At 44.1% G+C, this 18,016-nt stretch overlaps 6 protein-coding genes across 8 annotated transcripts; all 6 read left to right on the top strand.

Moving 5' to 3' along the window:
• Positions 1-462: 462 nt before the first annotated feature.
• LOC306830178 (claudin-4-like) lies at positions 463-15,829 on the top strand (the record flags this gene model as incomplete). 3 transcript variants are annotated; one of them, XM_079353466.1, is made up of 2 exons in its annotated part: positions 463-611; positions 14,617-15,829. In XM_079353466.1, the coding sequence occupies one exon, from the start codon at positions 14,642-14,644 to the stop codon at positions 15,272-15,274; it is 633 nt and encodes a 210-aa protein (XP_079209592.1). In that variant the 3' UTR covers positions 15,275-15,829. The 3 variants fall into 3 exon arrangements, with proteins under 3 accessions (XP_079209592.1, XP_079209591.1, XP_079209593.1); XM_079353465.1 differs by having other exon boundaries at positions 463-616; XM_079353467.1 differs by lacking the exon at positions 463-611 and adding an exon at positions 12,436-12,521 and having other exon boundaries at positions 14,629-15,829.
• cldna (claudin a) lies at positions 1,694-2,947 on the top strand. Its single transcript, XM_079353470.1, has one exon. It carries the CDS (start codon positions 1,916-1,918, stop codon positions 2,537-2,539), a length of 624 nt encoding a protein of 207 aa, XP_079209596.1. The 5' UTR covers positions 1,694-1,915; the 3' UTR covers positions 2,540-2,947.
• LOC306830177 (claudin-4-like) lies at positions 4,273-5,210 on the top strand (the record flags this gene model as incomplete). The annotated part of the gene is made up of 1 exon (XM_079353464.1): positions 4,273-5,210. One exon carries the CDS (start codon positions 4,273-4,275, stop codon positions 4,906-4,908), a length of 636 nt encoding a protein of 211 aa, XP_079209590.1. The 3' UTR covers positions 4,909-5,210.
• cldnf (claudin f) lies at positions 6,227-7,270 on the top strand. Its single transcript, XM_079353463.1, has one exon. It carries the CDS (start codon positions 6,280-6,282, stop codon positions 7,024-7,026), a length of 747 nt encoding a protein of 248 aa, XP_079209589.1. The 5' UTR covers positions 6,227-6,279; the 3' UTR covers positions 7,027-7,270.
• On the top strand, positions 7,706-9,071 carry cldne (claudin e). Its single transcript, XM_079353469.1, has one exon. It carries the CDS (start codon positions 8,103-8,105, stop codon positions 8,733-8,735), a length of 633 nt encoding a protein of 210 aa, XP_079209595.1. The 5' UTR covers positions 7,706-8,102; the 3' UTR covers positions 8,736-9,071.
• A 198-nt stretch (positions 15,830-16,027) lies between the features above and the next one.
• Positions 16,028-18,016, top strand: LOC306830334 (claudin-4-like). Its single transcript, XM_079353744.1, has one exon. The coding sequence runs from the start codon at positions 16,347-16,349 to the stop codon at positions 17,013-17,015; it is 669 nt and encodes a 222-aa protein (XP_079209870.1). The 5' UTR covers positions 16,028-16,346; the 3' UTR covers positions 17,016-18,016.

Raw genomic sequence — 18,016 nt, 5'->3', positions numbered from 1 at the left:
CATGCAAATTTCTGTTAAAAACACAGACAATTAAAGTGGCTACATTAAACATGACTTCAGCTTATTAGTTAGAATCTGATACAGGATGCAGAAGAAGCTGCGTGTATTGACTGTGGCCTTCCTGCAGCCCATCAGGACCTTCACATCAGAACTAATCTCACCTGAAACCATCTCTCCTCAGATCCCTAATTGAGGGAAATTCCTCTGTGGCTCCTTGTGCGTGGAACCCAATCTCCATAGCCAGGCCGAAGAGGCTTAAATGATCCTGCCTCGGATAAAATAGAGTCTTTATGGTCCTAACAGCAGTTTTGGCTCTTAAACACTGCCTCTATTCATTTTTGAAACAATCTGATTCTCTCTCCACGTCTCTTTGCCCCCTCTCTCACTATTCCCTCTTTCTTTCTTTTTTATACAACATTGTCATCTGGGACCACTTGGCATCGTGTGACCATTTCCCCAACATGTCCCTCCTGCGTGTCTTCTCACTGCTGAGAAAAACTATCGATTAATCAAGCGGGACGGTCAGCCCTGAGGAGCGCACATCTTTCTTCAAACACAACCTGGAGAGGTAGAAGACTTGAGCTCGCCGGCCTGAGAGGACTGACATCACTGTAAGGTCAGCTTTAAGCTCTGCTTTTCACTCATGCATGCTCTGATACTGCACTTCCTTGTGATTGGAAAAATGCTGATTGAAAGTTTGTACTCCTTGTTTTAGTTTTCTGCTCCTTGTAATGTGGTTCAGCAGCCGTCAGTGCTTTTCTCTTAAACTGTGTCGGTACGTTTAAATTCATGGGAACACTGTGAGATTTGTACTCGACTGCTGCAAACAATAATTAGGGCAGTGTGATTGATTAAAATATCAGAATGGGTCAAGCTGTTCCTCCGCCTGCTTCAGAGTTCAGAGAATTAATGACAGTAATAAAAGATCAGTACAGGAAAGGACAAAGATTTTGGGTAAACAAAAAACAACAATAATCCTCAAAAACCTTGAGTCTCTTCAAATGTTATTGATGAATGACTAAAGTAATGGTGAGAGTGATATGATATTGATATTTAGACAGATATAAATTTTTCACTTTTTAAAATTGTGTGCAGAAGAAGTTTGTGCGTCAAAACTTTAAAACTCTGAAAGACGTTACTTTTCCTTTAGTGTGAACTTTGAGACTCGAAATGAAGTTTGAAGGCTTGTGAAAGTAGAAATATGATTACAGAGAACACGTGCTGTGTTAGATAGATAGATAGATAGATAGATAGATAGATAGATAGATAGATAGATAGATAGATAGATAGATAGATAGATAGATAGAGAGAGATAGATAGATAGATAGATAGATAGATAGATAGATAGATAGATAGATAGATAGATAGATAGATAGATAGATAGATAGATAGATAGATAGATAGATAGATAGAGAGAGAGAGAGAGAGAGAGAGAGATAGATTGTGCTCCTCTTTCGCCTTGATATCTGTGCAGACGTGAGCAACCACTTTCATCTGCTACAAGGTACAAAATCACTTCATCTTATTTTGAGTCACCGTTATCAAATCATGCAACAGAAATTCTGTCAAAATGGAAACAAGACTAAAAAAAGCTCTCAGTGTCCCCTGTGAAGGTGTGGCTGTTCCCGGTGGCTGTGAGTCACCGTGTGGTGATGCACCTGTAAAGATTACCAGACTGAGACAAAAACTGACATGATGAAACATGCCCCCGGCTGGGAGGCAAGCATCACGTCACAGCTCTGTGCGACAGTTTGTGTGTCAAGCTCCTCCCGGGTAACGTGTATAAAAGACCCGCTCCAACCTTGACCAAACATTTACTCTTGGGGATCTTTCAAGCGAGACCTAACTGATCTAGAGAAACAACGTTTGGACCTTTTTTTTTCAAACGACTGTGAAACAAGCTTTCTGAGGAGTCATGGTGTCAGCAGGCTTCCAGATGTTGGGCACTGCCCTGTGCATTATCGGATGGATTGGGGTCATCGTTGTGTGCGCCCTGCCCATGTGGAAGGTGTCAGCTTTCGTCGGCAGTAACATTGTCACGGCTCAAACCACCTGGGAGGGCATCTGGATGACCTGCGTGGTGCAGAGCACGGGCCAGATGCAGTGCAAGGTGTACGACTCCATGCTGGCCCTGAGCTCTGACCTGCAGGCTGCCCGCGCCCTCGTCATCATCTCCATCATAGTCGGCATCCTGGGCATCCTCCTGGCCATGGCAGGGGGCAAATGCACCAACTGTGTGGAAGATGAATCCTCCAAAGCTAAAATCGGCGTGGCCTCCGGCGTGATCTTCATCATCTGTGGACTTATGTGCCTCATCCCCGTGTGCTGGACGGCAAACAACATCGTCAGGAACTTCTACGACCCACTGCTCGGGGGATCTCAGAGAAGGGAGCTGGGAGCTTCTCTCTTCATCGGCTGGGGAGCCTCGGCCCTCCTCATCCTGGGCGGTGCACTCCTCTGTGCCAACTGCCCCCCCAAGGACAGCTACTCCGCCAAATACTCAGCTCCCCGCTCGTCTGCACCCAAAGACTACGTCTGAGAAGAGAACGAGATGACGAGGCCGAGAAAACTTTCATCAAATGCTTTGTGGTCCAGAAATTGTTCATATAACCACAAAAAAGTATGATCTGAATTTTCACAGGGATTTTATTGTGGTCGCAGTTCTGTTTGATGATTTAATGTTTCAGCACTTTCAGGATTTGTTTCATCAGTGCCGCGAAAGAGAAGAGCTGTGCACCACACCCAAACAGCTGTTAATGAGGACTGAGTAAGCAAAGGCACGAGAGGGAGTGTAAAGCCAATACATATTAGAACAGCATGTAGACTTGTTGAATTGAATGTGATCACTTTTTCTTATTTTCATACATTTGTGCCTTTAAACATATCATTTCATTTTAATGTCTGCGTGTCTGTCTCAAACTGTAAATAAATACTTTTTTTATCAGTATTGAATGATTATCTTGTGTACGTTCTTCCAGATTGTAAGACATTGATATTGATACTGAAACAGATTAACAATTGGATAAAATGGAGGTTTTAATGAAGAAAGGTGTGGCTCTACAGAACTTATAGATCTGAGCGGCTCACATGCTGTTAACAAGGATACATGGAGTTTATCCACATAAATTATTCAATACTCAAACTTTCTCTTTTTGATGAGAACATTTCAATCTAAATGTTTTTATTGCTAATTAAATACTGACTTCAGCTTACCTGGCAACAAGGTTAATATCCAAGTAGCTGAAAAGTTATCTAAATCAAAATGTATATAAATTATAAATACATCTTTTTCTAAAGATTATTAAAAACAAGTCTGGACTATTATGGGATGCGTTTGGATTCTTAGACCCTAAATGAACAGTTTGTGAACTTTGCAGAAGTATTTCCTTGCCAAACACTGCCCCCTGCTGTACTCAGACTAACACTGCAGTCGTCTCTCACAGAGTGAACATCAGCAGCGGCGGTAATCTGTGGATTAATGATCGAACGAGAGTCCAAATCAGATCCTGATCAGATCAGATCCTTTTGTGTGCGTGCGTATTTTCAGTGTTATGTTCGGATCAAAGATGGGAAAAACAGGCATGTTTGACTTTTAATATTTGCAGGAGTGCGCTGATAAGTGTGATCGGGAAAAAATCATGAAATTGAAGTGGTCCGTTTGATGGTCAGCTCATTAATAACAAAAACAAAAAACAAACCCACGTTCATTTACAGTTTATGTATTCATCCTACATTTTTTTTATTTTAAAAGACCATCAGAGTATCAGATTATTTCATCCTCAATAAGATCCAAATCTGGTTTTAAACACTTTTCTTCTGACAATATGAAGTACACAGCTCACATTTTTCAGGATTAACCGATTAAAATATAAAACATTTGTAAGCGTGTGTCAGCAAATCATACAGATTCAGGGTTATAATAATTTGAATCGAGCTTTGTTTGAAGTTTGGATTCTCATGTTCCTTCGGTGAACCAATCTTCAGTCTTAAATTCAGTTGAGAGGATTTGAGGTCAGTTGGACGTAAACATGTTTCTTTTGTTTGTTTCTGACCTTGAAGCTTCGGATTCGAGTAGGTCAGCACTCGTAAAGGTCACCGGGTCTCTGTTTGTGTGTAAACTCCATCCAGCCAATGGGAGCTGAGTGTTGTGGTATCACATACCCTCATGTCTGCGTCCTACTTCTCACACAGCAGCCTATAAATGCCACCTCACCTCTGTCCACTTCTGTCTCTTTTTCTGGATTTTACTGCGTGGGGAACGAAGCCGGTGAGATGGTGTCTCAGGGGATTCAGCTCATCGGTATATCGATGTCTGTGATTGGCTGGTTCATGGTCATCGTGGTGTGCGCCCTGCCCATGTGGAAGGTCACTGCTTTTGTTGGGGCCAACATCATCACGGCTCAGACCATCTGGCAGGGCATGTGGATGAACTGTGTGGTGCAGAGTACGGGCCAGATGCAGTGTAAGGTGTACGACTCCATGCTGGCCCTGAGCTCGGACCTGCAGGCTGCTCGCGCCATGATCATCATCTCCATCCTGATTGGGATACTCGGACTGTGTTTGTCCATCGCTGGAGGGAAATGCACCAACTGCATCGATGACGAGCGAGCCAAGGCGAAGGCTTGCATCGTGGCTGGAGTTCTGTTCATCGTCTCGGGGTTGCTCTGCCTTATCCCCGTCTCCTGGTCTGCCCACGCCATCATCAGGAACTTCTACAACCCGCTCGTGATCGAGGCCCAGAGGTACGAGTTGGGAGCGGCGCTTTACATCGGCTGGGGGGCCGCGTCTCTGCTACTGATGGGAGGGGGTTTACTGTGCTGGAACTGCCCACCCAAACATGAACACCCTCACTACGTCCCCAAGTTCTCTCCGGTGAAGTCAACCTCCACATCAAGAGAATACGTATGAGACGGTTGGGACGTCCAACAGAGACTCTGAACGGGCCACAGGAAGTGCTTCAAACTGTAATATATTTCTTACGAGTAGTTTGTAAAAGTGTCACGATCTTTCTCCCACTGACTGTTTGTCTTATCCAGCCAGTTTGATTAAATGTATTTGGATTTTGTTTAGCCAGATGGATAACCAAGATTGAAAATATTCTACTCATAAATCCATGTAAATATTTAATCAGAGTGTACTACGTATTTTCATTCAGATGGAAAATAAACAGCTTTCTTAATGCATGCCTTGGACTTCTGTGTAATAAGAAATGTTTTTCCTTTTTTCATCTTCACACAAACTGCACACAACATCGTTTGTGTGCTTCTGAACGTCCTCATGCTCTGTCACTGTAAATAAAATGTTAAACTACTGGATGAGTGTTTGTTTGATATGTCCGAGAATCTCAAAGGATATAAGAGTGATGCAGAGGGTAAAGAGAGAGAGAGAGAGAGAGTTATGATCAACGCTGCACTGATTCAACGATAACGTTCAGGCAGGTTACTTCCTGTTTACATGGTGTACACCTATAAAGGATTGTTTCTATATTTCCCAGTGTTGGTCTGGTCTTCAGTGCAGAATCAAATAACAGCGTTAGATGTGTGAACAGACATCAGATTCTGTTTTCAAATATAAAGTGTCAGTACATCTGCGCTGAAAGAGAAAAAATCCTCTCCGCCCTTTGGGGTTCACCCTCTGTGTTGTCTTGTCTTGATTTTGGCAGCGGCCATGTTAAGGCGTGATGTTTTGTCAGGCCTGTCGTGACTTGCCTTGAATTCTGAACTTAACACAAAATGTCGGGGACAAAACAACTCATCAACACAGCCTCTGCTCTGATGTGTTAACACTTCTACGTCCTGATAAAGCAGAGGAGAAGCAACATGTCTGCCGGTTGTTCAAAGCAGTCCCAGTTTAAAGCTCGCTCGTCTTCACTCTCAACATTTTTAAAAATCTGATCCTTTTTTTTAACGAGTAATAAAGAAATACAAATAAGTAACACCGTTCATTTCCATCTTGGACTATGTGAGCTGCTTTGAGGACCTTCACAGTGGCTAAGTGTCTGTAGCAGCAATAAAAGCAGGTTTACTGCTCAGAAATCTGCATAACGAGTGCTTGTTATCCAAGAACAAAAGCAAAGCATTGTTTAAAAATGGATGCCACTCCTCTAGTAGGAGGAATCTTGTTTTACCAGAAGAACGAACCCGACCGAGCGACGGCCCTCCCTCAGTACATTCTTCCCCGACAAACAGCGAGCGACAGAGCTGTGGCATTTCCCGAGAGAGAAGCGGACCTGCGTGCTGAAACTCGTGTCTCTCCTGCCTCGGACGAGGCCTCTTCACCATGGGGAGGATTGCCAAGGAAACAGCAGGTCAGATCATCAGCTTTATCGGCTTTGTTGGTTGCGCGGTGACCACGGGGATCCCGATGTGGAGAGTGACCAGCTTCATCGGAGCCAACATTGTGACAGGCCAGGTAGTGTGGGACGGTCTGTGGATGAACTGTGTGATGCAGAGCACGGGACAAATGCAGTGCAGGCTGAACGAATCCGTCCTGAGGCTGTCGAGGGATCTGCAGGCCGCCCGAGCCCTGGTCATCATCGCCCTGATCCTGGCCTTCATCGGCTTCCTCGTCAGCTTCATCGGAGCCAAGTGCACCAGCTGTCTGAAGAAAGACTCCTCCATGGCCAAGGTGGTGATCTTAGGAGGATGTCTCATCATCGCCGCTGCCCTCGTGCTCCTGATCCCCGTCTGCTGGTCTGCAGCCGTGACCATCACCGACTTTGAGAGCCCTCTCACTGTCAACACGCAGAAGAGGGAGATAGGAGCTGCCATCTACATCGGCTGGGCGTCTGCTTTAATCCTCCTCATCGGCGGGATCATCCTCTGCACATCCTGCCCTCCTTCCAAACCCATGTATGGATACCCAGGCTACCAACAGGCTCCCCCCGTGTACCCTTACGCGGCCTCAAACCCGCCGACGTACAGCCCCGTGTATGTTCCCCCGTCCAGTCGGGCATACAGCGGGTCGTACGGACCCCCCAAAGTGTACGCAGCACCAACCGCCTACACTTCTCGACAGTACCAATAAAACAAACTGAAAGGACACAAAGAGGAAAAAAACTGAGATGACTGCTGTGATTGCTCAGGGCATTTTATATTGCACCAAAATATATGATGTATTTCTAGAGAATGGTGAAAATCTGTCAAACTAAATGTTTTCTCTTTAAGATGGATTTTTTGTGCTCTGATGTAAAATATTTTGTGAAGTGTTGATAAATGAACTTTGTGACAGCGTGACTGTTCAGCAAGCACAAATGTATTCATGTCCTGCAGAGTTGATTTTGTAAATAGCGATGTCATGTGATGTCTTGTTCTTCTGTAAATATCGCCTCAGTTTAAAGAATATTCTGAGGAATTATAATAAAACTTTGTCATTTCTATATTTGGTCTCTGAAGTTATGATTTCAACACAATTTATTTACATGATGCATGGTGTGAAATTCTGATCATTAAAGATCCTTAAAGATTCTAGACTCGAGAGAAAGGCCATGATAAAAAATAAAAAAAAAGTCAAATTCAAGTTGTACATAAATGAGAGTTATCAAAAACATTCTGGAAAATCATTTTAATTATTTTGTCATTTCATAAAAAAAAAAAAAAGAAATAGATTATTTTAGTTGATTTTCTGAAATACACAAAATAAAACTTGAGATAAGTTCAATCTTGAGATATTTTACAAAAATCCAAAACAGGAAACAAAACCATATCTAACAGTCGTTTCTGTCGTCATGTGACTTCCGGTGATACTCTTATCCTGGTTGGTGTTTTAAAAAAAAAAAAACAGAAACCACTGACCCGATCCTCCGCCTGATCAAAGGTTTGTGACCGGCAGTGACGAACGTGTTTCCTCCTCACGGAGCCTCATTAGCATAGAGGCTCATCTCGTCGAAACTGCTCCCCAACCACATTCGAATAACGTGAAGAATCCGGTCAGGCAGGTAAATCACTGCACTGGTTTCAGGTCAGAAGGCAGGACATCCTGACTCCACCCTCATGAAACACATACAGTACTTAAACCCAACGGAAATGTGCCGCAGTATGTACTGAACTTTAGGCTGACCTGACCTTCTAACAAACTCTACTTCAGATCCAAGAAGCCTCATCATGGTGTCAATGGGTAGACAGATGCTGGGCTATGCCCTGGCCATCGTCGGTTTCCTGGGAACCATCATTGTTTGCGCCCTCCCCATGTGGAAGGTCACGGCCTTCATCGGAGCCAACATTGTGACAGCGCAGGTCATCTGGGAAGGCTTGTGGATGAACTGTGTGACTCAGAGCACGGGTCAGATGCAGTGCAAGATCTACGACTCGCTGCTGGCTCTCCCTCAGGACCTTCAGGCGGCGCGAGCTCTGGTCGTCATCGCCATCATCGTCTCGGCGTTCGGGGTCATCCTCGGCATCGCGGGAGGAAAGTGCACCAACTTTGTGGAGAATGAGCGAGCTAAAGCCAGGGTGGCTATCGCTGCTGGAATCGTCTTCATTTGTGCCGGTGTCCTGATCCTCATTCCCGTCTGCTGGTCTGCCAACACCATCATCAGGGATTTCTACAACCCCATCCTGACCAACGCTCAGAGGAGAGAGCTGGGGGCCGCACTCTACATCGGCTGGGGCACAGCCGGTCTCCTCATCCTCGGGGGCGCCCTCCTCTGCAGCTCCTGCCCCCCCAAAGAGGGTCCAGAGTATCCAGTCAAGTACGCCGGGGCCAGATCCACAGCGACCAGCCGAGCCTACGTCTAGAAGATCCACTCTCCTGCGAAAAGACTCTTTTCTTGACCGTCATTTGCTGTGAACGTCTGTTTATGTCCCACTGAAGTGACGCACTGAGAGAAATTCAGATTTGGTAAGGCAAGAGAGAGTGTTTCTTGAGGAATGAGAAACACAGAGATGAGCAGCGACAGTGCTGCAGCTGAAGGACTGGACTGAATGAGAAACATTTTATATAAAGCTTGTATCGTTTTGTTCTCTGATTGTTTTGTAAATCTAAGCTGGGCTAGAAGAATAAGAAAAAACCACTGATGGAAAGAATCTTGTATAGTACCACTGATATATTGTGAATTTATTGTATAACGTATTTTATACAATTTATGTGTTTGTGAACAGAAATCACAGATTTTTAATAAAACATCCTTTGTCAAAGTTCTGCTTTATCTCGCTTTTTACACTTCAGGTTTTGGTTTTAGTGGCTAAAAAGACTTAAAGTGAATGAAGCTGTAATTGTTGGCTAGTAAAGGAAGCTAACTTAAATCAGGTCAGGAGCTGTGATTGTCTAAACACGTCACCTAATTCCCTGATTCAGTGATGGGTGCTCGGATTGTTTTTGTTATCAAATTCCCGCTCACAGACGATGTGAGCGAGAATTTAGATCACAAGACAGAAACTCTAACAAGAAAGAAGACAGTGTGACAAGTGTGTCGAAAAACATTCAGCTCAGACGTTTAACCAGCTCGACCAGTTGTTTCACTCTGTCGTGCCAGCTCGAGCTTTCTTACAGAACCAGCTGTTTTACTTTCAACAAGCGTAAAGAGCTGAGCCCTAAAACCAGCTCTCGAACTGTCTCAGATAAAAGAAGCTCCTCGTTGTGTATCCAGGTCACACTCATTTAACATGTTGAGATAAAAACACTCTGAGTTTGTTTTCCTTTGCTTTCAGTGCATCAATAATAATAACATAGCTTCAGTCCTAAAGGCTGTGTCGGACTCTGTTGACCTAGTGCATCAAATAATAACGTGTTTTATGATATAATTAATCTAAAGCCTCAGCCTTTGCTTTTAACCTTTATTTTCATTTTTTTATTCTAATGCCTTTGATATTTATGTATTTTCAGTTTATATTCCTGATTAAAGACTTTATACATGGTCAGTAATAAATGACTCACTACAGTGCGTTAATATACAATTAAAAAAAAAAGACCAAATGGGACAAAAAAAACCTTAAAACCTTCTGACTCCACTTCCTCCCTCTGGTCGGCGTGTGTACTTTTACTTTGAATGCTCGATCAACTTTTATTTAGTATGAACACATATTAGGGACTATTTTCAATCAGGGGTGAACACACATTTGGTGCTCTTGTATACTGAATGAATGAGTAAATTTAAAGTTATCCAAAGGTAGTTTAACAGTCACTGAAGAGGAGTTCCACTTTAATATCTGAACTCATATACAGTATTTGTCACGTTCCGGGTAGGAAACAGGAGAGGAGGACCCAAGTGCAGAATAAATAATTTATTTTAACAAAAAGGCAAAACAAAAACGTACTTAAAAAAACTAAATCCAAAACGTCACAAAGCATGAGTGACAAAAAATCCAAAAACCACAATGAGGAGAAACACAGGGAGCAGGGAGAGGAAACAACAGGCCACGACAACCGAAATCCGACAAGACAATGAACCGACCAGAAACTGAGGCAAACACTGAGACTAAATAGACAAGGGGTAATCAGACACAGGTGAGACTAACGAGACAGGTGAGGAACATCAGGGTGATCACAAAGGCGGGAAACACAAGGAACAAAGAACACAAGACCAGAGCACTGAAGACAAGTACAAAGTAAAACCTGACAATGAAAAGACATGAACTAAAACAAGATATTACAAAATAAAACAGGAAACACTTAAAACAAGACTAGGGAACATTAAACACCAAACTAAGAACCTGAAAACACAAGTAACAGGAAAACAAGCCTACAGACAACAAGGATACAGGGAAACACATTAAGGACTAAAGTAAACCACACTAGGAACATACATACACAGAACACGAGGGAAATAATGAAAACTAAAACAAGATTAAATACAGAACAAAACCAAACCATGACAGTATTATTCCAACAAATTCTCTTTTTTTTTACAACTAAAACAAACCAGTACACCCAGTCGCCGTGCAGATTGTTGCACCAGATTACAAAACTCGGTCCACACATGTTGAAGCAAAGTAAATTTACAAACCAAAGACACTTTCTGCTCATTCAGAGGACACACTGAATAACATTCATCATGACCTTTGCCCTTTTGATTTTTCTCATCACACATGACGTTAGCTTAGAGTTTTGACCGAGGTGAACACACCCAGTTGTGTTGCTCCATTTCACCTGGTCTCACATTCCTGTGTGATCCTTCAGAGAGAGAATCTCCCTGAACCTGTTCTCCATTAATCACCATGTGCTGAAGTCACTCCTGTCACAGCAGCCGAAGGAACAAACGCATCACAATCGACTTCAGAAGCCAACCTATGATTAAAAATAGGTTTCAGGTGATGAATCATAAACATTTCCAGTGCTTTTTTTTCTTAGTAGAAAAATGTGTGTGTGTGTGTGTGTGTGTGTGTGTGTGGGGGGGGGGGGGGCGAAACCAGCTGACTCAAAACTAAGTTAACCAAGAGACCCAGAAAACACTTGACTAACAGCAAAGGCTGCTGGGAAACCTAAAAGTTGAGATAAAAGGCAGAAGTCGAAGCAGCACCCCCGGTTACACTCAGAGACGGGCGATGAGAGCAAATACACAGAAAGGTCTTTGTTTATGTTTATATAAGCTACGGTCACCCGACAAGTCCAGATGACAGATTGTATTTCCAGATATAAGAAGAAACAAAAAAAAGGCCTGAAGTGCTGATAATCAGGAAATATCTGCGAATGTGCCTGTGAAGTTTCTTGAAACGAGATCTGTCGTCTTATTTAAGGTGAAACGTTTAACTACATTTTGCTCGTCAGATTGATCTTTTTACTACTCAGGAGCCATTCTGGAAATGAAATGATTATCTGGACTTGTCAGGTGGATGTGGCTTATATATAAGAGGGTATAGAAATAAGTTGTGTTTGTCTTGAAATAAGACAAACACACCTGCTAAAATGTCAGAGATGGTGGTGAAGACAAACTCTCCAAATGAGTGAGTGAGCAGAGCCTGTGAGGACAGTCTTTTTTTATTCTGTCATGGATGTCTCATATATAAATGAAATGATTCCTTAAGGTAACACAAATCTGTTTTTCTAGATAATCTTGAGTCCTCTCAGCGTGTAGATATTTGTGTTCATAGGGTGTTGTACTAACAACCTGCAGTGATTTAAGCAGCGTCACAGGGTGTGCTCACGAGCCATGCAGGGTTGTTTGCAGACTTTCTCCTCTTGCACGCTCGTATCGGTTCACAATTTGTGCTAATTTCTCGGTGCTTTTTTTTCTTTCTTTTTCACATTTTGGTGCATTTTCTGTCCCACCTTGTCAAAGTACCAAACAAAAACCTTCTGTAACACAATCCTCCTCTCCATTCACCAGAGCAATCGATACTCAAACCTTCATTGTCCTTCATTTAAAGAATCCTGCATGGCTGGTATTCTTTGGCAGGGCCGGTAGCTATGCTTTCACGCCTCCCATTCTTCCTCACATGCACACAAACACCCGAACAGTGTGTAATATTCTCTCAGAGACGAGCAGAGGGAGAGAAGACGATGGCTTCCATGGGGATGCAGATGGCCGGCTGCGCTCTCGCCCTCTTTGGCTGGATTGGGGTGCTCATCGTCTGCGCTACACCCATGTGGCGAGTCACTGCCTTCATCGGGAACAACATAGTGACATCGCAGGTCATATGGGAGGGCATCTGGATGAACTGCGTGGTCCAGAGTACGGGCCAGATGCAGTGTAAGGTGTACGACTCCATGCTGGCTCTGAGCAGCGACCTGCAGGGGGCCCGGGCCCTGGTGGTGGTGTCTATTGTCATAGGCCTCGTTGGGATCCTCGTTGCGTTTTTCGGAGGGAAGTGCACAAACTTCATTCCAGAGGAGAGAGCCAAGGCCAAGGCTTCAGTGGCAGCAGGCGTTTTGCTGATCATCAGTGGCCTCCTCTGCCTCATCCCTGTCTCCTGGACTGCAAGCATCATCATCAGAAACTTCTACAGCCCGGTGCTGGTGGACGCCCAGAAAAGGGAGTTGGGGGCCACTCTTTACATCGGTTGGGGGGCCGGAGCACTGCTGGTCGTTGGAGGAGCTCTTCTGTGTGCCAACTGCCCCCGCAAAGAGGAAGAGAGCCCCTCTGTGAAGTACTTCCTGAACGAGTCAGGAGGAAACAGTAAACAGGACTCAGTGCGATCTTTTACAAAGACATATATTTGACACGTGTGATGGGACGAGTAGAAGTCTACATCAAGATGAAGGACACACACACAGACAACAAACCATGAAGAAGACACGCACTTTGCACTGTACTGGATGTATGAAGATTTCTCAAACGGAGGTCGCTTTGGATCTCATTTTTATCTGTCGTTGTTTTCTGTAGATAGATAGATACTTTATTGATCCCGAGGGAAATTCAACTGTAAACGCACTTTGTTTAGTTTAGGGTTACATAGATGAAGTTTGTAATAGTATTATATGATGTTAATGGTTATGTTGTCAGTCATGATTTGTGGTTAGTTTAAATTATCTTTGTGTTACGTTTGAGGAAAGTGGTTTAAGAACATAATTTGCTAAAGTTTTGTTTTTTTAAATAAATGACCTTCTCATGTGTTCTGTTTCTGTCATGCTTCTTGTTTATATCCAGAAAGGCACCTGTTGTTATTTGAACCAAACTCTGAGAGAACCTGTTTGTCAGCTAGACACCATCCAGCCTGCGAACAGGATGACTCAGGGACTCAAACAACCTCCGAGGGGATTTGTTTAGTAAAGAAGGCGTGCTTTGAACGGTTGGATCCATCGTGAGCTTCATAAATACGGGACAGGAAATAGGTCAATCTATATCTAACCATGATATAATAATTATGTAGGGTTTGATTTGAAAAAAAAAAAAAGATTTGTTCATGGTTAGTTTACAGTCCCGCCAACCAAGCAGGAGGGTTTCCTCTTGTTGTCAGCTGCAGATCCGAAAGGATCAAGTTACTCCAGTGTCTCAGGAAGAAATGTGGAGTGTGTTACCTGTTCCTACTTTCTCAGGGTTTGACCCCCCCAGGATAAACACATGAGAACATACATAGTTATACTGTCATTTCAAGCTGATCACTTCTGTCTTGTTTGAATGTAAAGGTCATATTTTCATTCCACCGATTATCTGTAACAAAATATAACAAAATAAAGGAAGCATGTCTGAGATGAATGATTCAACACAAAACTAACAATAAACTCACGAAATAAACTAAATAAATATGCTGGTTAAGGGTGTCTCTCTTATTATCAACTTGTCTAAGATTTGATCACGAATCAGCAGTTTGATAAATCTATGACATTCAAACGCTTTATGACCTCAGAGAAGTCACCTCTTCTTCTGCGACATGCTGCCCCCTAGTGGCACTTTGCCTCCATGACTAGAAACCCCCCACATATTTTCCTAATGACGTCTGTGATGAGAAACATCTTCAACTATGTGGAGAAAAAAAAACCCTGTGATACTGTGATCACTTCTGATCTTATCATAACAAACAATCCTTTAGCTCGTGTGACCATCATGTCAGCCTGAAGTAGAAAATACAATGTTTTATTTAACAAAGTAAATACCATGCCTCTCTAACTTTATTAATCGAGAAACATGTCCGGATATTAGAAGAGGAAGGCAACATGTGTACTTTCTGATTCTGTACTCAGATGTTTTTGTCCCCCCCCCCCCCCCCCCCCCCCCCCCCCTCTTTTTTTTGTGTCTCTCAGGGTGTCACTCAGTCTGCACTGTCCCATGGCTCTGCAGGAGCTGGGTATCAGCCTCTCTATGATAGGAGTAGCTGGCACCATCCTGATCTGTGCTCTGCCCATGTGGAAGGTGACAGCGTTCATCGGCACTCACCTGGTGGTCATGCAGGTGTTCTGGGAGGGGCTGTGGATGACCTGCGTCAGCGAGTACACGGGTCAGATGCAGTGTAAGCTCTATGATGCCTTGCTGGACTTGTCTCCGGACCTCCAGGCGGCTCGCGGCCTCATCTGCATCGGCCTGGTGCTGGGGTGTTTGGGCTTCCTCATCTTCCTCCTGGGAGCCCGCTGCACCAACTGCCTGGGACACCCGAGGGTCAAGGCGCGGGTGGTGCAGAGCTCCGGGGCCGTCTTCTGCCTGTCAGCCCTCACCACTATTGTTGCGGTTTCCTGGACCGCGAACTCCATCATCCGAGATTTTTATAACCCGCGCGTCCCCGAGGTGCTGAAGAGGGAGATGGGAGCAGCCATATACATCGGCTTTGTGACATCTGGGCTGCTGCTCTGTGGAGGAGGCATTCTGTGCACAAGCTGCCCACAGCGGAGGGGACGCTTCAGCTCCAGCGGGTACACGCTGGCCAGGACACCCAACCACAGCTACGCCATCAAAAACTACGTGTGACTGTGAGGACTGCTGGCTGAACACAGACAACACAAAGAAACCAACACTTCAGGAGGAATACACTGAACTATAGCCAAACATAGTGGGCTGCATGCAGGTGCACAAAACATGCCCAGATTCATACAAGGAATCTGAGGGCAGTGACTTAATAACACTGAAGTAAGATGTCATTATTCATCATCAACTTTTCATTCTGTCCACATTTGTGCCAACACAACTATCTCCAGATGTTCTGTGTTTTCTTCATGGCATTCATTCACAGGGGGAGCACACGTGAGGATGGTGTTAGATATATTATTAGATTATTAGTGAGTGTGATACAGTTATAAACTGTTTGAAGTATAGTGAACCATAACATGGCTTTCCTCTCCTCCTTGGAAGATCTACTTTGTTGTGAAAGACAGTTAGAGGACATAACTATAGCTGAATGTTTTTATAAGAGTAGAAAAAAACACATCGTATTTCAGTCGTGATTGTTTTTGACATTTTAATCAGAGGAAGTTTGTCATGATAGAAAGTTGTGGGCCAGTGAATTGCATCTTGGAATTCATAATAAATGTTGCAGAGCAAAACACGTGAATCTGTTTTCATCAAGAGTGGAGGACGCTTGTCTTTAGGTGTCAGAGCTGTTCTCCCTTCAGGCCTCGGCTACTGAGAAACAAACATCACAAGTGGATTAAGAGCTCGTGGCTCTTTAAATCAAGGTCTCTCTGAAACATGACTCAGGGGCTAAAAGTCAGAGCACAGAGGAGCTTTTGTGTTTCTCCTCCCCGCAGAAAATGGGAGAAAGGGATTGTTTTGAAACCATGGCAGAGCAAACAGAGGGATTCCTCTCCTCCACCCGTGCTGTGCCTTCCTCTTTCCATGAATACCAGAGAACTGGTTTCTCCTCACTGAGCAGACAAGCAAATCAGACACACACACACACACCCACGCACACACACACACACAGATTGCCTATCGCTCACACATGCACACACATGTTAAATAACACCCCGCCCCGCCTCTGCCTGCCAGCTGTTTCTGGTTAGACAGTCGGGCCTGCAGTGGAGGCTAGGAGCAGTCCAGAGTCATGCTGCGGCGGCTGGAGCTCGCCGCTCTCGCTCTGGGCCTCACAGGGTGGCTCTGTGCCATCCTGACACGCTGCCTCGCCCTGTGGAAGGTGAGCGGCTCTCTGGACAACACCACAGCGACTCTGCCTGCATACTGGGACGGGGTGTGGCTGGAATGGGATCACTGGGACTTGGCCCACGATGGTAGCCTGCACTGTTCCTTCTACCGGTCTCTTATGTCTCTTTCGGGGAGTTTTCGGACATGGAGAGCCCTCATCATGGCTGCCATCGGAGCTGGGGCTTTCGCTGTGGTGATCGGAGCAGTGGGGGCGGTGTGGTTTCCTCTGCGTGGCCAGGTCAAAGTTACTTCTGGGGCTCTCTTTGTTTTGTCTGGCATTCTGCTGATTGTTCCCACAGCGTGGACGTGCCATCACACCAGTCAGCCGCTGGAGGGAGCCGTGCTGATGAGAAGAGACTGGGGTCCTGCACTTTACCTGGGGTGGATCTCCTCTGCTCTGATGCTGGTTGGAGGGGTGTTTCTCACCACCAGGTGTCCCACGAGAGACCCGCAGCAGCCTGACGCGAGCAGCCCTCCGAACGTGGAGGACGAGGCGAATCACCCGCTGAGCAGGATCAACAGGACTACGTTCACAAACAGCCAGTATGAACACAGATCTGAGCCCATGTGAGCAGACGGGGATGTAACAGTGAACTGAGTGTGAGTGACATCATCTGGACAATAAGAAAGCTGAGGAGTGAAACAGCAGAGGCTGCACAGGTTGAGTGATTACTTGATAATAACTTATCGTGTTACTAGTTTATTGTTCGGGATGTGGGGAGAACTTTACATATTATTTGACTGTGTTTGCATTGAAGCTGCCACACTGTAAACTGGAGTGAACTCACAGCAGCCCTGTGTTGATTTATACACTGTATGTTCTTGAACTAGACTCAGTAAATATTGGTCCTTAAACTGAAGCCCTTATTGCACAAATACAAACAACAAACATCCCAGTTGTTTATTTTGAAGACGGTTAAAAAAAAAAACACCTTTAGGACTCAGACGAATTCTTCTGCACAAACAGACTTTTTTTAAACAGGTCAGAAATATTTGTTTACAAAAGTTGTTTGTGTTGATTTGTGCATGGCGATGGTTTTTCCATGTATTCCTATGAGGAGGTGATAGAGATGTATGAAAGCCCTTTTATTCACTGTTATTTATAAAGGATGCTCGATGGATGGAGGCAGCTGCTGTCTTGTGAGATAAACCGACACTGAACTCTTCAGACTGTTTGCAGATCTTCAACATTTCAGAGGTTACTCACTTTCAGTCAACACTTAGTGCTAAACATCGTCAGTTTAAGTCAAAGATCCATTTATACAAAACTCCTGTTTTTGCATGAAATTATAGAAGATTTGTTTGCACTTCTCCAACATCAAAGCTGAAGTTCATCGTGTGTCATGATTTCACTGTTTGGGAACATTGAACCCCTCGGTCTCTTTGGTTTGTTTTGTTTGACAAGTATTTTACAAAGTTGATTTCAGACTATTAAGAAACTAAACGTTGTTTAAAGTTTACAATCAAACTTTGCGTTTTTTTTCCAAGAAATGTGTCATAAGAGATAGAATCATTTATTTACTGGTTTGGATATTTTCTTTTGTTTCTTCTTGAAGATGCCAAATGTTTTAA

This window comes from Symphodus melops (genome assembly GCF_947650265.1).
Source record: "Symphodus melops genome assembly, chromosome: 10".
Classification (NCBI taxonomy): Eukaryota; Metazoa; Chordata; class Actinopteri; order Labriformes; family Labridae; genus Symphodus; species Symphodus melops.
Note: the sequence above shows the minus strand (reverse complement) of the source record. Positions and strands in the feature narration are given on the sequence as shown.

Coding starts and splice junctions, on each gene's coding strand:
- cldna (XM_079353470.1), top strand. CDS start 1,916: ATGGTGTCAGCAGGCTTCCAGATGTTGGGCACTGCCCTGTGCATTATC.
- cldnf (XM_079353463.1), top strand. CDS start 6,280: ATGGGGAGGATTGCCAAGGAAACAGCAGGTCAGATCATCAGCTTTATC.
- cldne (XM_079353469.1), top strand. CDS start 8,103: ATGGTGTCAATGGGTAGACAGATGCTGGGCTATGCCCTGGCCATCGTC.
- LOC306830334 (XM_079353744.1), top strand. CDS start 16,347: ATGCTGCGGCGGCTGGAGCTCGCCGCTCTCGCTCTGGGCCTCACAGGG.